This window comes from Neoarius graeffei, chromosome 3 (genome assembly GCF_027579695.1).
Source record: "Neoarius graeffei isolate fNeoGra1 chromosome 3, fNeoGra1.pri, whole genome shotgun sequence".
Lineage (NCBI taxonomy): Eukaryota > Metazoa > Chordata > Actinopteri > Siluriformes > Ariidae > Neoarius > Neoarius graeffei.
In genome coordinates this window covers 102,938,286-102,961,160 of record NC_083571.1, presented here as the reverse complement: position 1 = coordinate 102,961,160, position 22,875 = coordinate 102,938,286, and the positions used below count along the sequence as shown (strand labels likewise).

At 46.0% G+C, this 22,875-nt stretch overlaps 1 protein-coding gene across 1 annotated transcript; it reads left to right on the top strand.

Moving 5' to 3' along the window:
- The first annotated feature begins 884 nt into the window (after nt 1–884).
- On the top strand, nt 885–19,205 carry LOC132883791 (leukocyte elastase inhibitor-like). The gene is made up of 7 exons (XM_060917804.1): nt 885–973; nt 2,398–2,584; nt 3,322–3,459; nt 4,725–4,842; nt 4,963–5,105; nt 5,216–5,383; nt 18,701–19,205. The coding sequence occupies exons 2-7, from the start codon at nt 2,417–2,419 to the stop codon at nt 19,106–19,108; spliced, it is 1,143 nt and encodes a 380-aa protein (XP_060773787.1). The 5' UTR covers nt 885–973; nt 2,398–2,416; the 3' UTR covers nt 19,109–19,205.
- The last annotated feature ends 3,670 nt before the right edge of the window (nt 19,206–22,875 follow it).

Sequence of the window (22,875 nt, the reverse complement as noted above, 5' to 3'; positions counted from 1 at the left end):
ATCTTTTCTCTCTCTGCTATTGCTCCTCTCCTGATCACTGATTATTCTGTGTTTTCCATGATTTGAGCTAATTTGTTATCTTTATACTCATGTAAATTGTCATTTTGCTTTCCTTTACTGTGTCTCCTATCTGTTATATTTTCTTTTGGTTGATTTGTTTCTCTTTCTTTCGTGCTATTACTCTGTAAAGCATGCTTGGGTTGGTGAAAGGCACTGTGTTTAAACTTGTTTTTGTTGTTGTTGTTGTTGAGGAGAACATCCATCCATCCATCCATCCATTCCTTTGTAGCCGCTTATCCTGTTCTACAGGGTCGCAGGCAAGCTGGAGACTATCCCAGCTGACTACGGGCAAAAGGCGGGGTACACCCTGGACAAGTCGCCAGGTCATCACAGGTCTGACACAGAGACAAACAACCATTCACACTCACATTCACACCTACGGTCAATTTAGAGTCACCAGTTAACCTAACCTGCATGTCTTTGGACTGTGGGGGAAACCGGAGCACCCGGAGGAAACCCACACAGACACAGGGAGAACATGCAAACTCCACACAGAAAGGCCCTCATCGGCTGCTGGGCTCGAACCCAGGACCTTCTTGTTGTGAGGCGACAGTGCTAACCGCTACACCACTGTGCCGCCCCATTGAGGAGAACAAAATAGGAAAAAAACCCATGGCCTAGTCTTATTTCCTTCTCTGCTCCAAGTTTAAATTTGATAATAACCTATTGTGTAAGCTATGAAAAGCATTTCCCTATGACTGTTTTCTTTGTGTGAGGAACATAAACATGCTCCACTTCAGCAATTCATTTTTCTTCTTTCCTGCTTTTCCCCTCCACTATTGCTCCTCCCTTATAGCATCTGGAGCCTCCTCTCTTTCACTTCCATATCACTGTATGGCTTTCGGGTGTACTGCATTACAACAGCTGCTTGTGTGTCTGCTGCATTCTGACTATTCATCCCGAGTTTCCATATGTGAGTACTACAAAATTCAGATCTCTCCAGATTTCTAGGTTGCATTTGATTAGAGCAGATCCGACATTTCTAGCAGTTGCATGTGACAGGATTTGCATAGTGTAAACTTCCATTGTTCTGCATTCAGCTTACATAAGCTATGACTTAGTGTGTGCTTTCTGTAAATACATTTAATATCTAAAAACTGTTTTATAAGTGGTGAGACTTGGGACAGTTTATATTCCCATCAATTAATTTCAACCAGTCAGGTTTGAGATTACATCAGAAGTTAGATGTTGCCCCTTCCAGTAACTGACTGCTGAAGCTGGACACTGCAGTAAGATTTGTGCAGTTCAATATTTTTGTCAACCAAAACTTGCATTTTCTACTTCAGTCCACCTCTATTCTGTGGTATAATGTATGCTGTGAATTCAGGATTTATTAGGAATTAAAATATGTAGCATAGAGTTGCCATATTATTTATTAAACCTAAATTCTGGAGGAAAAACATTTAAGGATTTTTTTTGTTCTAAATTGCCAGATGGGGAGAGTTGTTTAAAAATGCTTGTTAAAAATGTGGGCGTGTCCCTGCATGAGGCTTGAGCTTATTTCATTCTGTCTTGAGAATGGAATTGTTTTGTCTCATCCGGTTTTGTGTAAACTGACATTTGTCTATTGCTGCACCAGCAGTGTGTGTTTATACAGTTCATATATTACAAGTTTTGAAAATAAATAAAAATCAAACATGTCGGCATAGGTAAGTTATTTTTGCTCCATATCTCCCTTCAATGTCCCCCCCCCCCAAAAAAAAAAAAAAAAAGACAGAAAACAAAGCCAGTAGGTCAGTATTTGTGGCAAGCTGAGAAACTAATGTTGTGGTCATTGGGTATAGTTAATCCTCTCTAATGCAATATGAATGTGACACAACCTGCAAAGAATTTCACACAATCTACAAAAGCTGAAAACCTGTCCCAAGTCTCCCTGCTCTCTCATCATCATAATAAAAGCACAGTGGTGCAGTGGTTAGCACTGTCACCTCACAGCAAGAAGGTTCTGGGTTCGAGCCCAATGGCCTTTCTGTGTGGAGTTTGCATGTTCTCCCTGTGTCTGCGTGGGTTTCCCCCACAGTCCAGAGACATGCAGGTTTGGCTAATTGGTGGCTCTAAATTGAGTGTGAATGATTGTTTGTCTCGATGTGTCAGCCCTGTGATGATTTGACAACTTGCCCAGGGTGTACCCCGCCTCTTGCCCATAGTCAGCTGGGATAGGCTCCAGCTTCCCCGCGACCCTGCACAGGATAAACAGTAACGGATAATGGATGGATGGATAATAATAATAATAATAATAATAATAATGTTTCGTGAGTTTTCAGCCATAACATGCACGGATTTTGGTGTTGTGCACCACATTGCACAATTCACATAACTGTGTGTGTTATGCATTAGATTCATCAAGACATCAAAGATGGAGAATTTGAGCCACGCTAATAGTGCCTTTGCCCTGGACCTGTATCGGGCCATAAGCGGCAATAATCCGGATGGAAACTTGTTCTTTTCCCCACTGAGTATCAGTGCTGCACTCAGTATGGTCTACTTAGGAGCCCGAGGAGCTACTGCTGAGGAAATGGCTAAGGTATGAGAGCTTATCTTAAAAACAGAGGCAACATAAAACCAGGACTGGAACGTGTGAACAAAACGTCCAAATTGTAATGATATTGTGACATAATGTGGTTTCTAAATACCTTGTATTAAGTCACAATGCTGAAAAGTTTATGTGATGGTGAAAGCTTGTTATTCTTGGTCAAATCACAAAATGATGTTTGTTTGCTGGATCATATGAATGATGTGATACTTCAAACCCCCATTAAATCCCTAGCCAGCCTATCTGAGATTGGTCAGTATAATAAAGTGTACATAAGATTTCTGTAACACCACAGTTACTATATACTCAATATTGTGATAAGAACTGATGAATTATAGAATATACAGCCCGAGATAAAACTTGGTGTATGTGCAAACCCCCATAAAGTTTATAGCTTGACAATGAACTTTATACTCAAGCAAATTTGCGTTCCCGTATCCAGGGAGTTTCACAGTGAAATGAAACCACACCTTTTCAGACATGCAATAAACCACGTGTTGTTACTCAATCTGTTTTTCATTTAATATTAAATTTTCTTGAGGGATGTTAAACATTTCAAATGTAATCTTTAAGCACCTTTGATTATCATAGCATTGTAATTTCTTCACTTTTTTTTTTTAGATTAATGCCTGAGGTGTATTTAAGGACTGTTAAGAAATTTTCACACATACACATAATGGAACTCTGTCCTGTTTCTGGAGATTTCCTGATTCTGTTACTCATTGCAGGTTTTGTCCTTCAGTTCAATCCCTGATGTTCACACCCACTTCAAGACCCTCACCTCTGCAATTAACAGCCCCAAAGCCTCCTACATCCTCCGACTGGCCAACAGGCTTTATGGAGAGAAGACTTTCCATTTCTTGTCTGTAAGATTTCCAAAACTGTTTGTTTATTTTGGTTTGGTTTTGTTACAAAAATATGGTTTGGATCACTGATCTGTCAGTAAAGGATAAAATAGGTTCTAGAGGTTCACCGATTGGTAACACCAATTCTTAACATACTGTGAGGTGACAAAAAATAAAAATGCAGTGCTACATTGTTCAGCAACCCAAAACTATTTAAGCAGTTTTCAAAGCCATAACTCTAGCTACTACTAGAGGTTCTGAGAGTAGTTTTGTTTTGTTTTATCCCCACTTTGCAAATCCAGAAAACACCTAGTGCCATTTAACTGGCATTGCAAGCAACTATCCACACCTGAAGTTGGTGAAAATACAGTATGTGTAGCTTCTTTTGCGACACCAAATTCTGAATTTCAACTCCTGAACACTGCTTTTGGGGCCATATGTAAATGCACCCCTGGCCAGACTGCCTTGACCTGTGGGATTTGCCCCTGGGGTGGTGGGCAACTTAATGACTGTCACAGGAGTCCAGGAAATGAGTTCTAGAGCCCATAGTATGGGGGCCTTGTTCACTCACACACACAGTGCTGGCCTTTTTGCAGGGGCTACTGAATAGTATCTGACCCCATCTACCTCCTCAGATTATACAAGGGCGGCGGCTGTCCATTGCTAGCACATCAATAGGAGGCATAGAAATGCAGATGGGCTGCAATTTCCTAATGAAGCACCTTGCACAGTAAGGTAAGACAAACGATGACGTGTCCCCATCGTGTTGTCTCTCTGGACCTCCAGACCTGATGCCAAGTGGTGCGCAAAAGTGCCACAGACCTGATGGGCATGGGAGTTACCCTGCAGTTACAACTGACTTGCCAAGTGATGCCATCCATTAGCCATTTGAGTGGCTCTTCTGCATGCCATCTGGTGGTGTGCCATTGACCCTGTTGGGTTCATCTGCCACACTGCACCAAAAAGCGCCCTGCTGCCAGAGCCTTAGTGGTGATGTACTGTTTAACCCATAGCTGGAACCCAGGCAGGTCCAGGTCAGAGCGGATCTGGGAGCAATGGTGATTAAGGGGTAACTCCAATTTCCCCAATACTCAAGACTTCCTGGACCTGAGAATCACCACCGGTTGCAATTTAAAGTCATACCCAAGACTATCAAGGTCAATACCTAAACTAAAATGCAATTTTTTGTATCGTGGTATCTGGAGCAAATCTGAAACAAGACAGATTTTACTCAGGTGTTTGTGCGGGGGAAATGTGTCCTGAGTATGTTGTACTTTTTGTTGCAGGAATTTTTGGACTCTACTCAGAAGTTGTATCAAGCTGATATGCAGGCAGTAGACTTCATTGGATCATCAGAAGAGTCACGGAAGCTCATCAACCACTGGGTGGAAGAGAAGACTGAGGGTAAGAGCCAAATCCATTTAGAGATATAAATATTCTCTCAAAATCTACACCATAATGCACATCATGCAACAGCTGTGTTTAAGACCATGTTCAGGTCTTCAATGTTGTCTTTGATTTTAGGTAAAATCAAAGATGTTCTGCAGCCAGGGATGGTCACAGCAATGACTCGACTTGCCTTGGTGAACGCTATTTATTTCAAAGGAAAATGGAAAGATGTGTTTAATACTGAAGACACTAAAGAGATGCCCTTTAAGATAAATAAGGTGGAAGTCACATAATTCACGTTTGCTTTATAATACTTCAGTCTTCATAATCCAGTTTCTCTGTATAGTTAAATGTTGCTCATGACTGTTTGTGTTTGTATGTTTGTTAGAATGAGACAAAACCAGTGCAAATGATGTACAAGAAGAAGAAATTCCTCTTCAACTACATTGATGAGTACAAGCTGCAGGTGCTGGATTTACCCTATGTAGAGGAAGAACTTAGCATGGTGGTGCTTTTGCCTGAGGAGTCTCAGGATGGCTCAGACTCCCTTCAGAAGGTCCGCACAAACATCCTCAAGATTTTGTCTTTTTTTCCTTCTAATTATTAACGACCTGCAGATAAACAAAATCGACTTATAAAAGGCCATTTTACATCTAATTGAAATTCAAACTGCCTATAGATAGTTTTCACTGATGTCACGGCATTCCGGGGAACGCCCCCCAGCCGCCATCCTGGGGGGCAAACAAAACGGACCATTGCCACTACTGGCTATTTTATTTCGGACGAATTTATGAAGTTATATAGTCAGTTTTCTAAAATAAAGATCAATGTCGGCAAAATCAAGCAAACAGAAGTATATACCGGTAGATACATTAGACGACATCTCACAACAATGGTATGCAGCCAAACTGGCCTTGATTGGGGGAACTGACCCTACGAAGTGGACAAAGATGCATTTTCAAGTGACTATGCAGGGCTGCCAAAGCCTGAAACTGCCAAAGCCTGCTCCAAAGCCTGAAACTGATTTCATCAAACTTTAAAGGCTGTCTGATATATACAACTTTATATATTCACAGCGCACCTTTTGGCGGATGCCACCTGAATCGCGCAGAACAACAACAAAAAAAAAACAGTTTAAATCGGGAAGCTGCGCACATTTGCGCAGTCCTGCACACCGCTCAGGTTGCACAAATGTGCGCAGCTTCCCGATTTAAACTGTTTTTTTCTCATCCTTATACTTCCTGTTTCATGGACTGTAACAGATTTGCTTATTTAGTAATTTTAATACAGAATTTACTTTGAAATTATAATCAGACACTCCAACGCCCCCCCTAAAAAAAAAGATCGGATCTGCGCGATTCAGGCGGCATCCGCCAAAAGGCGCGCTGTTTGCATCCCAAACGCAAATCAAATCATACAGAATAGACCTAAAATGTTTTTCAAAAATGACCCTTGCGTGAGTGAAGTGACAAGTTTCAAATAGAAACGTGACAAATGAGCGATATTAAGTGTACATTACAATGTAAAAGTACACTCAGCAGTTCCAGTTAGGCATTCTCCAGAGAGTGTTCACATGATGTTTTGGTTTCCAAAAACAAACTTAAACACAATTGATTGTTTATTTAAACAACTTACCACTTATACTGTAAAATGATCGGAGCAGACTTTGCTGTGTTTGGAAGGCTGATAATCCTTGCGGTTGATTCTCGCAAGCCATAGATTTCTCCTTTGTATGCTGAGTTTGTTTGCTGCCTTAGTGCTCCCGTACAGTGGGAATTCCATAAAAGCTCCGCTTGACTTCATCATCTGACCTATTACGACAGCCGTGAATACAACAGGTGTGCACCATTGCTAGCTTTAAATAGTAGTAATGTAACTATAAATGTAAATAATATATAAATGAATGTAACTCGCGCGCTACAATGTGTGCTCAGTGACCCATACGGTAAGCTGGCCCTCCAAGATGGCCGCCACCAGGGTATCCCCGACTCTGTGACGTCATGTGAAAACTATCTATCGACCTCTTAAGGTGGCACGGTTGTGTAGTGGTTAGCACTTTCACCTCACAGCAAGATGGTTCTGGGTTCGAGCCCAGTGGCCGCCTGGGACCGTTCTGTGTGAAGTCTGCATGTTCTCCCTGTGCCTGCATGGGTTTCCTCCAGTTTCCCCCACAGTCCAAAGACATGCAGGTTAGGTTAATTGGTGTCTCTAAATTGTCCGTGGGTGTGAATGTGAGTGTGAATGGTTGAGTGGAGAAAACCTCTATAATAATCCAGTAGAAGGCAATGTGAAACCACTGCTGTAATGTTCCCGAGGAAAAAAGCTCTACTTTGATGGCTGAAGCCGTCAGAGCGGCCATGTTACTGGAGTGATATACCAAAATGGATGGATAGACCCCTTGCACTGATGTCACATTTAAGTTAGCAGCCATTGCTACCCTAGACCTGGGGGACAAGCGAACTTTGTTTTCATACTGTGGGCAAGCGAAGATGTTCGATGTCTGTTGCTGTTGTCTGAAGAAAACTACAGCTAAAAAAGCTCTACTACTGGATTACATAATCTTAGTTCGAAAGAAGCGAAGGACATACATATATGGAAATTAGATTTTATTTGTGATTCTGAGCCGTACAAAATTCCTCAAAATGATTGGAGTGATGGTGCAGATTTGTGGCCTAGCATTAGCTATGGTACATGTTGGAATATACCTTCTTTTTCCCAAAGAGTCCTGACATGGGGGCGGCACGGTGGTGTAGTGGTTAGCGCTGTCGCCTCACAGCAAGAAGGTCCTGGGTTCGAGCCCCGGGACCGGCGAGGGCCTTTCTGTGCGGAGTTTGCATGTTCTCCCCGTGTCCGCGTGGGTTTCCTCCGGGTGCTCCGGTTTCCCCCACAGTCCAAAGACATGCAGGTTAGGTTGACTGGTGACTCTAAATTGACCGTAGGTGTGAATGTGAGTGTGAATGGTTGTCTGTGTCTATGTGTCAGCCCTGTGATGACCTGGCGACTTGTCCAGGGTGTACCCCGCCTTTCGCCCGTAGTCAGCTGGGATAGGCTCCAGCTTGCCTGCGACCCTGTAGAAGGATAAAGCGGCTAGAGATAATGAGATGAGATGAGTCCTGACATGGGAGAACAGTTAGCCTGAAAAAGAGAGGAGTAGTTCTTAGTTACTTCAATCCCCAAATAATTTTTTTTTTTCTCGGGAAATTTTAAAAGGGAAGTTATCCAGAAGTGTCAGAGCATTCATGTGGATTGGTATTAGGACACTTTTTAGACCAATTAATTCGAGGTCCTGATAATGTCCCAAATAGATTAATTTTATCTAAAAGTGTTGAAATATGACTTCAGGCTATGTTATATACAGGATAATATGATCTGCATACATTGATATTTTATTATTGGACTCTGTAGTAGTGTATCCATGTATCTGAGGATCTAATCTAATACTTTGGGCTAAAGGATCAATAGCAAGAGCAAAGATCAAGGGGGATAGGGGACACCCCTGTCTTGTCCCTCTATGCAAATTAAATGAAGGCGATATTAAATGATTTGTCAAAATTTGCGCTGATGGACTTCTGTAAATTAGTTTAATCATGGATGTGTTGTAATTGCTAAGATTATACCTATTAAGAACTTCAAATAGATACTTCCACTCAATTTGATCAAACTGGATTCTCTGTATCCAGCCCAAGTATGGCCAAATCTGTAGCTGATTCTTTTTTGGTATATATAATATTAAAGATGCGCCAGAGATTGAAAAATGAGTTTCTATTAGGGATAAAACCTGTCTGATCTATGTGCATTAATTTGCCTCATAATGGACTTAACCTATTGGCCAGCACCTTAGCAAACATTTTTGCTTCGACATTGCGTCATGAGATAGGACGGTAAAAACTTACTTCCTGAAGATCCTTCCCTTTCTTTTTTTAAAATTATAAATTACTGTAATCACAGCCTCAGTAAAAGTAGTGCGTAAGCAACCATTGGTCTGAGCATATCCAAATGTTTTTAGTAAGTAAGGAGATATAATTTTGCTAAACGTTTTGTATAATTCCCCCGGCAGACCATCTGGACCAGGTCTTTTATTATTCTTTAGTGAGGCAATAGCGCTCTGCACTTCTGCAATTGTAAGTTCCGAATTTAAAGTACCACAATCATCTTTGTTTAGTCTAGGAAGGTCACATTTGTCCTGGAATGTATTAATAGTTGCCAGTTCTGGAGAGGTTTTTGAGGTGTATAGATCAGTCTAGAATTCAAGAAATCTTTTGTTTATATCTTTATAATTTGTGAGTATTGTATTATTGCTAGCTTTCATCATATGAATTGTTCTATCATTTTCAATTTTCCTAAGCTGCCTGGCTAATAATTTGTGGGGCTTTTCACCAAATTCAAAGTACTTTTGTCTGACATAAAGGAATGCTTTATTTATTTTTGCAGATGTAATTTTGTTGTAGTTGTGTTTTAATGTTGCCATTCTTCTATGTAAGACAATGGAGGGGGATTGGGCATTTTGTTTATCAAGTGATTTGATCTGATCCTCTAATTCTTTTAATTTTGACCTGTTTTCTTTCCTCCTCGAGGCTTCAAACAAAATTGTTGGCATCCATCAGCCATATCGACTATGGTATCACGCTTTGGGTGGTACACTGTCGGCTGTAACTGTAGAGGCCGATTCTTGAGGTACAGTCTCACCCACAGGTTGGGCAGACATGATTGTTGGTTGTTGTTAGACTGCTCCTTCTGGACTGCTGCTGCTGTATCCTTCTCCTCTGTCTACTTTCAGCAGACTGATGTGCCAGGGTTTCTTCATGCTCTCGAAGGCCTTGTCTGACGTGGTGCTTACAAAGCAGTTCTGTCGAAGGTGAGGGTCTCCAATGACTAGAGGTTAAACCTGAGGGCTTTGAGATCACGCTTGCAGATGTCCTTGTAATGCAACTTTGGTCTGCCTGTTGGGCGTTTGCTGCTTATCAGTTCTCCATAGAGGAGGTCCTTTGGGATGCACCCATCGTCCATGCGAACCAGATGACCAAGCCATCTCATCCTTCGCTGCTTCTAGAAGCAGTACATGCTGGAGATTCCTGCCCTCTCAAGAACCGCTTGGTTGCTGACTTTGTCCCTCCAGGTGATCTTGAGGATCCTTCAAAGGCAGCGCACGTGGAAGGTGTTTAGTCGCTTTTTCTTGGGCTGCTTTTAGGGTCCACGTCTCACTTGCGTATAGGAGAGTACTCACCACGCATGCCCTGTAGATCTGCACCTTGGTCTTCTCCATCAGCTTTCTGTTTGTCCAGGCTCTCTTGTTCAGGCGAGACATGGTGGTAGCTGCTTTGCCAATTCAACGGTTCAGTTCATTCTCCAGGGATAGGTTGTCAGCTATCATTGACCCCAGGTAAGTGAACTCATGGACTACTTCAAGTGCATGGTCTCCAATGCTGATGTTCAGTGTTGCATCTGCACCTTGTCCCATGACTTGTGTTTTCTTGGTGGTAATGGTGAGTCCATATTGCTCACAGGCTTCGCTGAAGAAGTGCATCATCCTCTGGAGTTTGAGGGCTGAGTGAGTGGTTATGGCAGCACTGTCGGCAAAGAGAAAGTCTCGGAGGCACCTCTGCTTGACTCTAGGTCTTCAGATGGGAAAAAGGCCTTGGTAAGATCGATGAAGGCAATAAAGAGTGGTTTTTGTTGCTCTCTACACTTCTCCTGTAGTTGTCGGATAGAGAAGACCATGTTGATGGTGGACCTCTTGGCTCTGAATCTGCACTGCGACTCAGGGTACACTCTCTCTGCGATCACTCGGAGTCTTCTCAGTACCACTCTAGCGAAGAGCTTGCCAACAATGCTGAGCAGAGAAATCCCACGATAGTTATTGCATTCACTATGGTCACTTTTGTTTTTGTAGAGAGTCACAATGTTGCAGTATCTCATGTCCAGAGGTACCCGACCTTCGTTCCAGCAGAGGCGCAGTATCTCCAGGAGCTCTAGGCGAGCAGTGTTGCTGAGGCACTTCAAGATCTCTGCAGGGATGCTGTCTTCTCTGGGAGTTTTTCCAGATGAAATGGCCTTCAATGCTTCGTTCAGTTCATCAAGATCTGGTTCTCTATCCAAGTTGTCCAGGACAGGAAGGCTTTCTATGGCATTCATGGCTTCAGCTGAGATGGAGTTTTCTATGGAGTAGAGTTCAGAGTAGTGCTCAACCCAGCGATGCACAGGACCGAGATTGCTCTCGGACCAATGCAAAAGAAGTGGGGCACGCTTCTTTTGCATTGGTCCGATAGCGGTCTTGATCCCATTGTACATTTCTCTGATGTTGCCCGTGTCCGCAGCATCTTGGACCCTCTTGCATAGGTCGAGCCAATATCGATTACCGCATTGCCTGGCTGTTGACTGCATTCTGCTTCGGGCAGATCTCAAACTTTCCAGATTCTTCTGGATTGGGTTGCTTTTGTAGGTGATCAGGGCTTCCCTCTTCTCTTCAATAAGGGGCATCAGGATTTTTGAGGAGGGGGCAGCACGGTGGTGTAGTGGTTAGCGCTGTCGCCTCACAGCAAGAAGGTCCTGGGTTCGAGCCCCGGGGCCGGCGAGGGCCCTTCTGTGTGGAGTTTGCATATTCCCCCGTGTCCGCGTGGGTTTCCTCTGGGTGCTCCGGTTTCCCCCACAGTCCAAAGACATGCAGGTTAGGTTAACTGGTGACTCTAAATTGACCATAGGTGTGAATGGTGGTCTGTATCTATGTGTCAGCCCTGTGATGACCTGGCGACTTGTCCAGGGTGTACCCCGCCTTTCGCCTGTAGTCAGCTGGGATAGGCTCCAGCTTGCCTGCGACCCTGTAGAAGGATAAAGCGGCTAGAGATAATGAGATGAGGATTTCTGAGGAGGCTTCAAACCAATCAGCAGTTCTGGCTGTCTTTTTTCCAAAAACTGACATGGCTACTTGGTAGATGGAGTCTCAAAAGTGAGCCCATCTCTGTGGTGTGTTGCCCAAGCATGGGTTTTCTAGGCTGTTAAGTAGGGCTTGATTGAATTCCTCTACTCTTTCCTGGATGCGAGTCTTCCCTGTGTCAATATGGGGTCTTCTGGGTTCCTTGGACTGGTGGATCTTCTTTGCCCAGAGCTTGACCATGCTTCCTACAAGCAAGTGATCTGTGTCACACTCTGCACTCTGGTATCTGTGAGTCACTCTGATATTTGAGAAGCTGCTAGGTCTGGTGATAATCAAGTCGAGCTGATGCCAGTGTTTGGAGTGGGGGTGACACCAGGAGACCCAGTGTTGTGGCTTGGTGTTGAAGAAGGTGTTTTATTATACAGCGGCTTTGGTGACAGCAGAATTCCAACAGGCACTAGCCGTTTTCATTTGCCTTACCGACTCAAAAATGGCCCAGGCAAGATGGCCAGGAATCATGGTCCGCACCATCTCTGGTGTTGAAGTCACCAAGGATAAACAGGGCCTCGTTTCTGGGGATTCTTTCAACCACAGTGCTGAGGTCGTCATAAAACCGATCCTTTATTTTGCCACCAGAGATAAGTGTTGGTGCATATGCACTAATGAGGTGCGCAGGTCCAGCTGAGGTGTGGAGCTGTAGAAAGAGGATCCTCTCTGATCCTTCAGTAGGTGGTATGATGGAATTCAACAAGATGTTGTGGATGGCAAAGCCAACTCCGTGTTCTCTTGTCTCTTCTATTGCTTTCCCTGTTAGGGTTTTGCTGGGATTTGAACCTGGTTCGCTGGTGTGATAATCCAGCAAACCCCCACTAGGCCACCAGGGGGATGACTCAAATGCAGAGGCATGAGGCGGAAGTAGAAAAGTATCAAAAAGTTTATTTACAATATGTACAATCCACGGCAAAAAACAAAAGTAATCCAAATGCTCAGAAGATAAAGGGAAAATAAAAAATATCCAAAAGTTCAAAGTCTAAAAATAAGAAAAGAAAAGGCAAAAATGCAAACGCTCAGAAGATCTCAAAAATGGTCCAAACAAAATTCAAAAAGGTCCAAAAAGAAAGCAAAGTACAAAAACCACAAAGACACAGGCAAGGAACATGGAACAGAGGGAACTATCACTAACAGGCATAGCATAGGAAAAAGACTCCGTGACAAGGGAACAAACAGAGGGGTATTTATACACACATTAATTAAGGAACAGGGCGGGGCAGGAAACAGGCAATGAAGACAAACACAAAAACACAGTGGCGGCCTCTAGAGGCCAAAACAAACATGACAAGATGGAAATAACAGCGGCCTCTAGAGGCCAAAACAGTCCCAGTCCTAACAGGATCCCCCCCCCCCCCCCCCCCCCAGGAGCGTCTCCTGACATTCCCAGGACGATCCGGATGGGCCGAATGGAAGTCCCGGCATAGTCCTTTATCTAGAATGTCCTGGGCAGGGACCCAAAAGCGTTCCTCAGAGCCATAGCCCTCCCAATCTACTAGATATTGAAGCCCGCCGTTGACCCGGCGGGAGTCAAGCAGGCGATGCACAGTGAACACAGTCTGACCCTGGAAGATGTGGGGGGGTGGGGGGTTCCTAGGGGCAGGGGCATATGTGGATGTCAGTACGGGCCGCAACAGGGAAACATGGAATGTGGGGTTGATCCTCAGAGTCCGGGGCAACTGGAGCCGGTAGGCGACAGGGTTCACCCTGCGCACCACCTTGAAGGGGCCAATGTACCGAGGAGCAAGCTTGCGGTTCTCCACCCACAGCGGAAGGTCCTTAGTGGACAGCCAAACCCGCTGCCCAGGGCGGAAAGCGTGGGCAGGTCTTCTATGGCGGTTGCCCTGAGTCTGGTTGGTTCTGGAGGTCTGGATGAGGGTCCTCCTGACCTTGCTCCAGGTCTTGCGACACCGTCTCATATATTGGTTGACCGAGGGCACCCCCGCGTCCTCCTCCTGGTCCGGGAACAGAGGTGGCTGGAACCCGAATTGGCACTGGAATGGCAACAGCTTGGTGGCCGATGACTGCAGGGTGTTGTGGGCGTACTCTGCCCATGGCAGCCAGGTGCTCCACGATGTCGGGTTATCCATAGCCAGGCCTCGCAGGGTGGTTTCCAGGTCCTGGTTGAGCCTCTCCGTCTGGCCATTGGACTGTGGGTGAAACCCAGAGGAGAGGCTGGCAGTGGCTCTGATGACCTTGCAGAACCCGTGCCACACTCGGGAGGAGAACTGGGGCCCTCGGTCTGAGATGATGTCCTGCAGGAGACCAAAGACTCGGAAGACATGAGTGAATAATAGCTTAGCAGTTTCAAGAGCAGAAGGGAGCTTGCACAGTGGTAAAAAGCGGCAGGCCTTGGAGAATCTGTCAACTATGACCAATATGACAGTGTTACCTTGTGACTCGGGGAGACCCGTGATGAAGTCGACTGCCACGTGGGACCAGGGACGCCGGGGAATGGTCAGAGGATGCAGGAGACCCTGGGGGTGCTGTCGTGGGTTCTTGCTTCTGGTGCACACTTCGCAGGAAAGGACGAATGACCTCACTTCCTTCTCCATGCTAGGCCACCAGAAGTACCTTCTCAAAAAGTCCAGGGTCCTTCGAGCTCCTGGGTGGGCGGTGAGAGGGGAAGAGTGACCCCACTGGAGAACCTTGGCCTGGGCTTGATGTGGGACGTACAAGAGGCCTGGTGGCCCCGTCCCAGGACCGGGGTCCTGGCGTTGGGCTCGTCGGACGGCCTCCTCAACACCCCAGCAGACAGGGGCCACAATCCGGAACACAGGGATAATAGGCCCGACTTCACTCTCCCTGTTAGTGGCAGAGAACAGCCTGGACAGTGCGTCAGGTTTGGTGTTCTTGGAGCCGGGGTGGTACGATAGGGTGAAGTCAAACCGACTGAAAAACAGGGCCCACCTAGCCTGTCGTGGGTTCAGTCTCTTGGCTTGCTGGAGGTACTCCAGGTTCTTGTGGTCCGTCCAAACCAGGAATGGATGTTGCGCTCCCTCCAGCCAGTGCCTCCACTCCTCAAGGGCCAGTTTGACCGCTAGCAGTTCTCGATCCCCCACATCGTACCGGGACTCCGCAGGACTCAGGTGGTGGGAGAAGTATGCGCAGGGGCGCAGCTTTCCTTCAGAATGTTGAGAGAGCACCGCGCCGACACCACTGTCCGAGGCGTCCACCTCCACGATGAATGGTTGGGAGGTGTCCGGGAGGACCAGAATGGGTGCCGTGCAGAAGCGGTGCTTGAGGTCTTTGAATGCCTTTTCCGCCTGAGGAGACCAGACATAAGATCCACCTGTCCCTTTGGTGAGGTCCGACATGGGTGCTGCTACAGAACTAAAGTGCCTGATAAACTTGCGGTAGAAGTTAGCAAATCCTAAGAACCGCTGAACCTCTTTGACGGACTTGGGAGTGGGCCAGTCCCGGATGGCCAGGGTCTTGGCTGGGTCCATTTGGAGTTGGCCTGTCTCAGGCTTTTGTCTAAATGGGGGAACAGGGGCGCTGCGCCCTCTTACTCTCGGCGTGCGCCCCCTTACCAACTCTGTGAAAACATCCCAGCAACACTACGTGACAATGTGTCTGATCATCAAATACGTTATAATTGCTCCAAAAATATTCCAATCATAGTAGATACACCGCCAGATGGTGCAAAAACAATCCGAATTGGCGTTTTCCAGACTGAGGCGCCATGTTGTTTAGTTGTTTACTTGTTGCGGCTGCTCTCGCAAGATTTGACATGGGTTACATACAAGGTCAGCTGACTTGTAGAGCGAGATTTCTCGAGACTGAATGACCTTTCACCCACCGGCGCGGGAGCTTTTGACAGAAGTAGTTCGCGAGTTGTTTTTGTTGACACTTGGACATTTAAAGATGTCATCCCATGGCACGAAGTGGAAGAAAGCCAAAGACTGTCTGGGGCAGAGGAAGATTACTTCTTTCTTTTTCAATGTTGACAGACAATTTGTTACAATTTCCCTCTCAGATAGCCTCAGAATATCCCATTGGAGCATTTTTCAAAGACTTTGCACGGCGGGGGGGGGACAACCGGCACCATCTCCCCCCCCCGCTTCGCTCCCTCGCCATGGTGAGCGCCCTCATACTAAATTTTTCTAGAAAAAACCCTGTGTCTGTACAATAAAACCCAGAAAGGAGACCTTGGGGACATGAAATTCGCATTTCTGGGCCTTGGCGAACAGATTGTTCTGTAGCATCCTCTGGAGAACCTGGCAGACATGGTGGCGGTGCTCCTGCATGGTCTTGGAAAAGATAAGGATGTCGTCGAGGTAGACAAAAACGTTTAGGTTAATCATGTCCCTCAAGACGTCGTTGATTAGGGCCTGAAAAACAGCTGGTGCATTGGTGAGTCCGAAGGGCATCACCTGGTATTCGTAGTGCCCAGACGGGGTGTTAAAGGCAGTCTTCCACTCGTCTCCCTGTCGGATACGGATGAGGTGGTATGCGTTCCGTAGGTCCAACTTGGTGAAGACGGTGGCGTCTTGGAGCAGGTCGAATGCTGTGGACATCAGCGGAAGGGGATATCGGTTGCGCACAGTGATCTTGTTCAGGCCCCTGTAGTCAGTACATGGTCAGAGCCCCCCATCCTTCTTGCCAACAAAGAAGAAGCCGGCACCAGCAGGTGAGGTGGAGGGTCGAATAAACCCAGAGACCAGGGCGTCTTTGAGATATTCCTCCATGGCCTTGCATTCTGGCTGAGAGAGGGAAAACAGTCTGCCACGAGGAGGGGTAGTCCCAGGGAGCAAGTCGATGGCACAGTCGTAGGCCCGGTGCGGAGGAAGAACGGCGGCCCTGCTTTTGCTGAATACCTCCTTCAAATCCCAGTACTCTGTGGGAACTTGGATAGCTCGGTGAGATCAGGGGGCTCGCAGGAGACACAGGAGAGCTAGAGAGCAGACAAGAGGCATGGCACACAGGGCCCCATTCCACAACCTGGCTTGTTACCCAGTCTATGCGAGGGTTGTGGCTGGTAAGCCAAGGAAGGCCTAGAATCACTGGGAACTCTGGTGAAGGAATCAGGTGCAGGGATATTTCTTCCTTGTGACCTTGAGACTGGAGGAAGACTGGAGAAGTTACTTGGGTGACTCTTCCGTCACCTAAGGCTTGGCCATCCAGGGCAGACACAGACAGTGGGACTTCAAGAGGTGCAGTCAGGACATTGATACTTTGGGCGAAGTGAACATCCATAAAGTTTCCAGCCGCCCCGGAGTCTAACAAGGCTTGACAAGAGTGGACAGACTCACCCCAGGAGATGGAGACCGGGATGTAAACTCCTTGGCCAGGAAGTTCAGGAGAGAGGGTAGGCCCTGTCACAACCCTCCCTCAGCTGGACGGGGCGGTCCTTTTCCCGAGAGTTCGGGACATGATGCTCGGAAGTGACCAGGCTTGCCACAGTAGATGCAGCACTTATCTCTCCTTCTGCGCTCCCTCTCAGATGCGGAGAGGCAAGTACAACCCACTTGCATGGGTTCTGGACAGTCACTGGAGGAGGTAGACGGGCTCCAGGTAGAGGCAGGGAGGCCGGGGAGGCTCAGGACTTGGCGGCATTCTCTCATCCTGTTGTCCAGACGAGTAGAATGTAAGATCAGTGTTTCGAGGTCACTAGGGCATCCGATAGAAGCCAGACCGTCTTTGATGGGGTCAGACAGACCATGGTGGAAGGCTGACACCAGGGCAGTCTCGTTCCATCCACTTACTGCTGCGAGCGTCCGGAACGAGATGGCGTAGTCTGCGACGCTTCCCCCTTGCTGGATGGACATGAGCTTTCTGGCTGCGTCTTTATTGATGTCTGCTTGATCGAAGACACGAAGCATCTCCTCAGTAAACAGCTGGAAATCAGAGCATTCGGGTCCCTGTCTCTGCCAGATAGCAGTGGCCCAGGCCCACGCCTTACCAGCTAACAAGGTTATCACAAAGGCAATCTTGCGGCGATCCGTAGTGTAGGTGGTAGGCTGAAGCTCAAAGGTGAGCTGGCACTGGGTAAGGAACTCTCGACACTCACTGTGCTTGCCGTCATACCTCTGTGGTGCAGGAAGGCTGAGTTCGCGAGGTGAAGAAGGCAGCATGGCAGGAGGCACTGGAGCAGGAGCGGATGGTGGAGCAGGAGCAGAATCAGGCGGAGGAGATGGGGGCAGAGAAGTCAGCTGTGCCAGGGTTTTCCCAATCTGCTGAAGCAGTACCTCGTGGTGAGCAAGGGTCTCACGTTGGCTTGCGAGAGTCCGTCCATGAGTGTCCATGGTGGAGCCGAGGCGTGTTAACGCAGCCAACATTCCCTGAAGGTTGGCCGGGTAGACAGATGAAGAAGCCTCTACTGAGTCGGTCATGACGGAGTCTTTCTGTTAGGGTTTTGCTGGGATTCGAACCTGGTTCGCTGGTGTGATAATCCAGCAAACCCCCACTAGGCCACCAGGGGGATGACTCAAGTGCAGAGGCGTGAGGCGGAAGTAGAAAAGTATCAAAAAGTTTATTTACAATATGTATAATCCAGGTGGCATGGTGGTGTAGTGGTTAGCGCTGTCGCCTCACAGCAAGAGGGTCCGGGTTCGAGCCCCGTGGCCGGCGAGGGCCTTTCTGTGCAGAGTTTGCATGTTCTCCCCGTGTCCGCGTGGGTTTCCTCCGGGTGCTCCGGTTTCCCCCACAGTCCAAAGACATGCAGGTTAGGTTAACTGGTGACTCTAAATTGATCGTAGGTGTGAATGTGAGTGTGAATGGTTGTCTGTGTCTATGTGTCAGCCCTGTGATGACCTGGCGACTTGTCCAGGGTGTACCCCGCCTTTCGCCCGTAGTCAGCTGGGATAGGCTCCAGCTTGCCTGCGACCTTGTAGAACAGGATAAAGCGGCTAGAGATAATGAGATGAGATGAGTAAATGATTCCTCTACCAAAACTGTTCCACCATAGTCTCACTAACACCTGACAGTGTCTGTGTGTTTCTTGCTTCACAGTTGGAGACTGAAATAACAGTGGACAAACTGCTTGACTGGACAAATCCAGAAAAGATGACCAGGTGGAATGACATCAACGTCCATCTGCCAAAATTCAAGCTGGAAGAGCAGTACTCTTTGACGGATACACTGAATAAGATGGGCATGAGCTCTTTGTTTCAGGCCAGTGTTGCAGATCTTACAGGCATGAGCAGCCAAGGAGGACTTTTTGTGTCGTCGGTGGCCCACAAAGCTTTTGTGGAGGTTAATGAGGAAGGCACGGAGGCAGCAGCGGCCACAGTTGTAATGATTGCATTATGCCTGGCACAAGAGGAGAACTTCATGGCAGACCACCCCTTCCTATTCTTCATCAGACACAACCCCACAAAAAGCATCCTGTTCTTTGGGAGGTTCAGAGGCCCACAGTAGATACTGCATATACTGTACAATGCCAAGAAAAATAATGCTTGTTTGAAAGTCTGTTTTTGTATCAATAAAAATAGATGATATGCACAAAAAATGTGTTAAATGTGTTTTGAAATGCAGAGAGATTGCTTGTAAGTAAAGTGCATTGATTTTATATACTGACTATATTCCATCAGCACAGAAACAGAAAGAATAAAAGAAACCTGTTGAAATGCAAACATGTACAGTTCCATGATAGAATTGTTGTAGTACAACTACTACAAACTTCCTGAAGGGCTAAAGGAATGAGCTTAATGCAAGTTTATCTTATTTCTTTAGCAATTTAGATTTTTAAGCATATATTTGTTTAGGCTTACAAATATGGCATTTTTTGTTCCTGTCCCAAGTCTCCCTGCTCTTCAATAATAATAATAATAATAATAATAATAATAATGTTCTGGGTTCAAATCCAGTGACCGACAGTGGCTTTTCTGTGTGGAGTTTGCATGTTCTCCCCATGTCTGTGTGGGTTTCCTCCGGGTGCTCCGGTTTCCCCCACAGTCCAAAGACATGCAGGTTAGGCTAATTGGTCGCTCTAATTTGACTGTAGGTATGAATTTGAGTGTGAATGGTTGTTTGTCTTTATGTGCCTGCCCTGTGATGATCTGGTGACTTGTTCAGGGTGTACCCCGCCTCTCGCCCGTAGTCAGCTGGGATAGGCTCCAGCTTGCCCGTGACCCTGTGCAGGATAAGCAGTTACGGATAATGGATGTATGTTTTCTAAAAGAATGCATTACAGCTAGGTGAATACTCTCGTGAATGCAGCACCACTGTGTGCACAAACTATCCGTTTGAGAGCTTGTGAACATTAACAGAAACACGTTAATCCTTTCAAAAGAACCACTTGAACTTGGTTTCATTCATTAGTTAAGTTTTCAAGAAAAAGATCAATAAGTTAGAGACTACTGGTTACTATTCCACCGAAAAAAAAGGCCACTACTGGTGCTGACACTGTGGTCAGCCCTGACATGTTTCAGTACTAGTCGAATGCATTCTCTCTCTGTTTAAGGTGTAGGCTATACGAAATAGCAAAAACAATATGCTCAACAAAAAATAAAAAATAAATAAAATAAATAAAGACCACTGTGTGTCTGTAAGTATAGTCTAACAAACCACATAGTCTCTCACTGACGGAGAGTGCACCTGTTAGGCTATTTTTATTTATATACTTACTTGCCGCATCCACTACCCATTTCTCTTTTTTTTGGAGACCCCCACAAAGATGAATTCATAATTCAAACCATGCAATCATCAATTCAAATTACCACACTTTTACACCCATGGCGATCCTCAGGGTGAATGAGCATACCAAAGCTGAAAACGCCATCGGCTTCTATTCCTGTCAGCCGAGAATAGTAATGAAAGGCTATGGTGGGGGCAAGTTCACCCAGACTGGGCATCTAAAAGATTTAAAATTTATGCCCGGGAGCATGCTACAGCCTAAAGGTTAGAGAAGCAGCTTTGGGACCAAAAGGTTCTAGTTTGATTTTCAGGACCAGCAACAGGAATAAATGAACAGCACTTTAATCTACTACATCCATGGCTGTGGTGCCCTTGAGCAAGACACCAAACCCCTAACTGCTCCCTGAGTGCTGTAGCACAGCTGCTCACTACACTGGGTATGTATTGGGGCTTTTCCACTACCAACGCGGCTGAGTTGGGCTGAGCCGTGCGGTGCTGAGTTGGGCTGAGTCGAGCTGAGTGGGGCTGTTGGGGTTGCATTTCAACTACAACCGCGCTGAACCGTGCTGGCTGGAAGTGGGTGGACACATTGGGTGGAGTTAGCGAGAGTGGGTGGACGTCACGTGATGTCGTTAGGTGGCGCAAACAGTGACATCAGTGACCTTTTAAGCGGTAGTCTCACGACCCGGATAGTAAACAGTAAACATGGAGGACATGGAGTCATTAGCATTGCTGGTCTTGGTGCTGTGGCTTGTTGTCACCGACAACGCCAACAGATACTGGCAAGAGCATATAGATGAGGCGAGGCGCATAAGGCGCCTTCTTCTTCTTCTTCTTCTTCTTCTTCCGGGTTTACAGATCCCAGCGTGCTCGCGGGGCGTGTGTGGGCATGTGAGGACAGTCCTCCTCACCAATCAGTGCACAGGGGAGTGTCTCCTCACGCCCCTAGCCCCACTCGGCTCTGTTGGGCTCACTTCAGCCCCACTCCAAAACCGTGCGAGTTTTGGGTGCTGAGTAAGGCTGAAGTGAGCTCAGTCGTGCTGCTCTGAGGTAGTCGAAACACGAGCCGTGTTGGGCTGAAGTGAGCTGAAAAAGGGTAGTGGAAAAGGCCCTTCAGTGTTCACTGCTTCAAATGGGTTAAACGGAGAGAAAGAATTAATGTATATGTGACAAATAAAGGCTCCTTCTTCTTCAAAAATTATTCTGTTTACATTTAAAGCACTCCATGGCAGCACTCCTCAATATCTAATGGAATTAATTCAACCCTACTCTCCCATTCACAGGCTCAGATCTTTATCTTTTAGTGTGTTGTCCATTCCAAAATTTAAAGCTAGACTGACTTTCAGATTTTTCAGGTTCAGGTCATAAAAAGAATTCTCCCTGACACCCAGTTATTTTTGTTTAGTGGCCTGAAAGCTACTGAATTCGAATCACAGACTTCCAATTTATTTTATTTATTTTTATTTTTTAAATAAAACAATTAATGAATTTAGGACCATGTGGCCCTAAATTCTTCACTATTATTTCTTGTGTCACCATGACCCAATTCAAGATAACTACATCATGCATCACGTGATGGGCGTTCCCCGTTCGCGCAAAGCACTGTGGGATACAAATTTGAAACAGGAAAGAAAAATGGAGGATGCAAATGAAATGTGGAAGACCGACTACAGTAATGGAAAGTGAGAAGAAAAGACGTTACATTGTGAAGGAAAGGAAACGTAGGACCAAACATAAATATCGGCGGTCAGCGAGCACTTTGGTGTGATCAGCTGTTCGTTTCGCGACGGAATGATGTAACTGTCAGTACATGGTCAAAGGTAAACCTGTAGATGGCAGTAATGCAATACTGGATGCCAGCTGACATAAAACCCAAGAGAAGAAGAAGAAGACGATGCTGAAAGGTAAACCTGCACATGCGTATATGGACTTCTTCTGTCTGCTTGACTGTGCGAAGCGAGCGATTTCATGCACATTTTCTAGGGCAGTGGTTCTCAACCTTTTTGGGGTCCTGGACCCCCTGCATATTTTTGATCGACCCTGACCCCCCCCCCTAGTCTGGCTAACGCGACTTCAAAGCTCTGCGAGGCCCTCGTGTTGCGTCACACTTAGGATGGGCGGGCCCAGGCTACTCCCACCCGATCTGGAGGCTAGGGTGCAATTTGATAGAAACAGCAGAAACTGCATTTTAAATTGCATTATGGCATTTATTCACTCTATTCACAACACAACAGCATAGTTTCCAGAAATATGTAACAAAACAGGATATTTATGGCATAAATATCCTATCTGCATAAATTTTATGCAGCATCTTCTGAACATTATGTAACAAAACAGAACTTTTATATAGTAGCTTTCAGAAATATGAATGTAATGAAACAGATTTCATCTTCTGAACATTATGTAACAAAACAGAACTTTTATATAGTCGCTTTCAGAAATATGAATGTAATGAAACAGATTTTTCATGCACTCTTCAAGATCAAAAACAAACATAAGTATGAAAGCTCAATGAATATAATATATAATTAAGCAATAATATAATATAA

What these genes read in the sequence shown, in the direction of transcription:
- LOC132883791 (XM_060917804.1), top strand. Translation starts at nt 2,417, where the DNA reads ATGGAGAATTTGAGCCACGCTAATAGTGCCTTTGCCCTGGACCTGTAT. An exon ending in AGACTTTCCATTTCTTGTCT is followed by an intron (nt 3,460 to 4,724) that starts GTAAGATTTCCA and finishes TTTTTGTTGCAG; the next exon opens with GAATTTTTGGACTCTACTCA. An exon ending in TGCCCTTTAAGATAAATAAG is followed by an intron (nt 5,106 to 5,215) that starts GTGGAAGTCACA and finishes TATGTTTGTTAG; the next exon opens with AATGAGACAAAACCAGTGCA.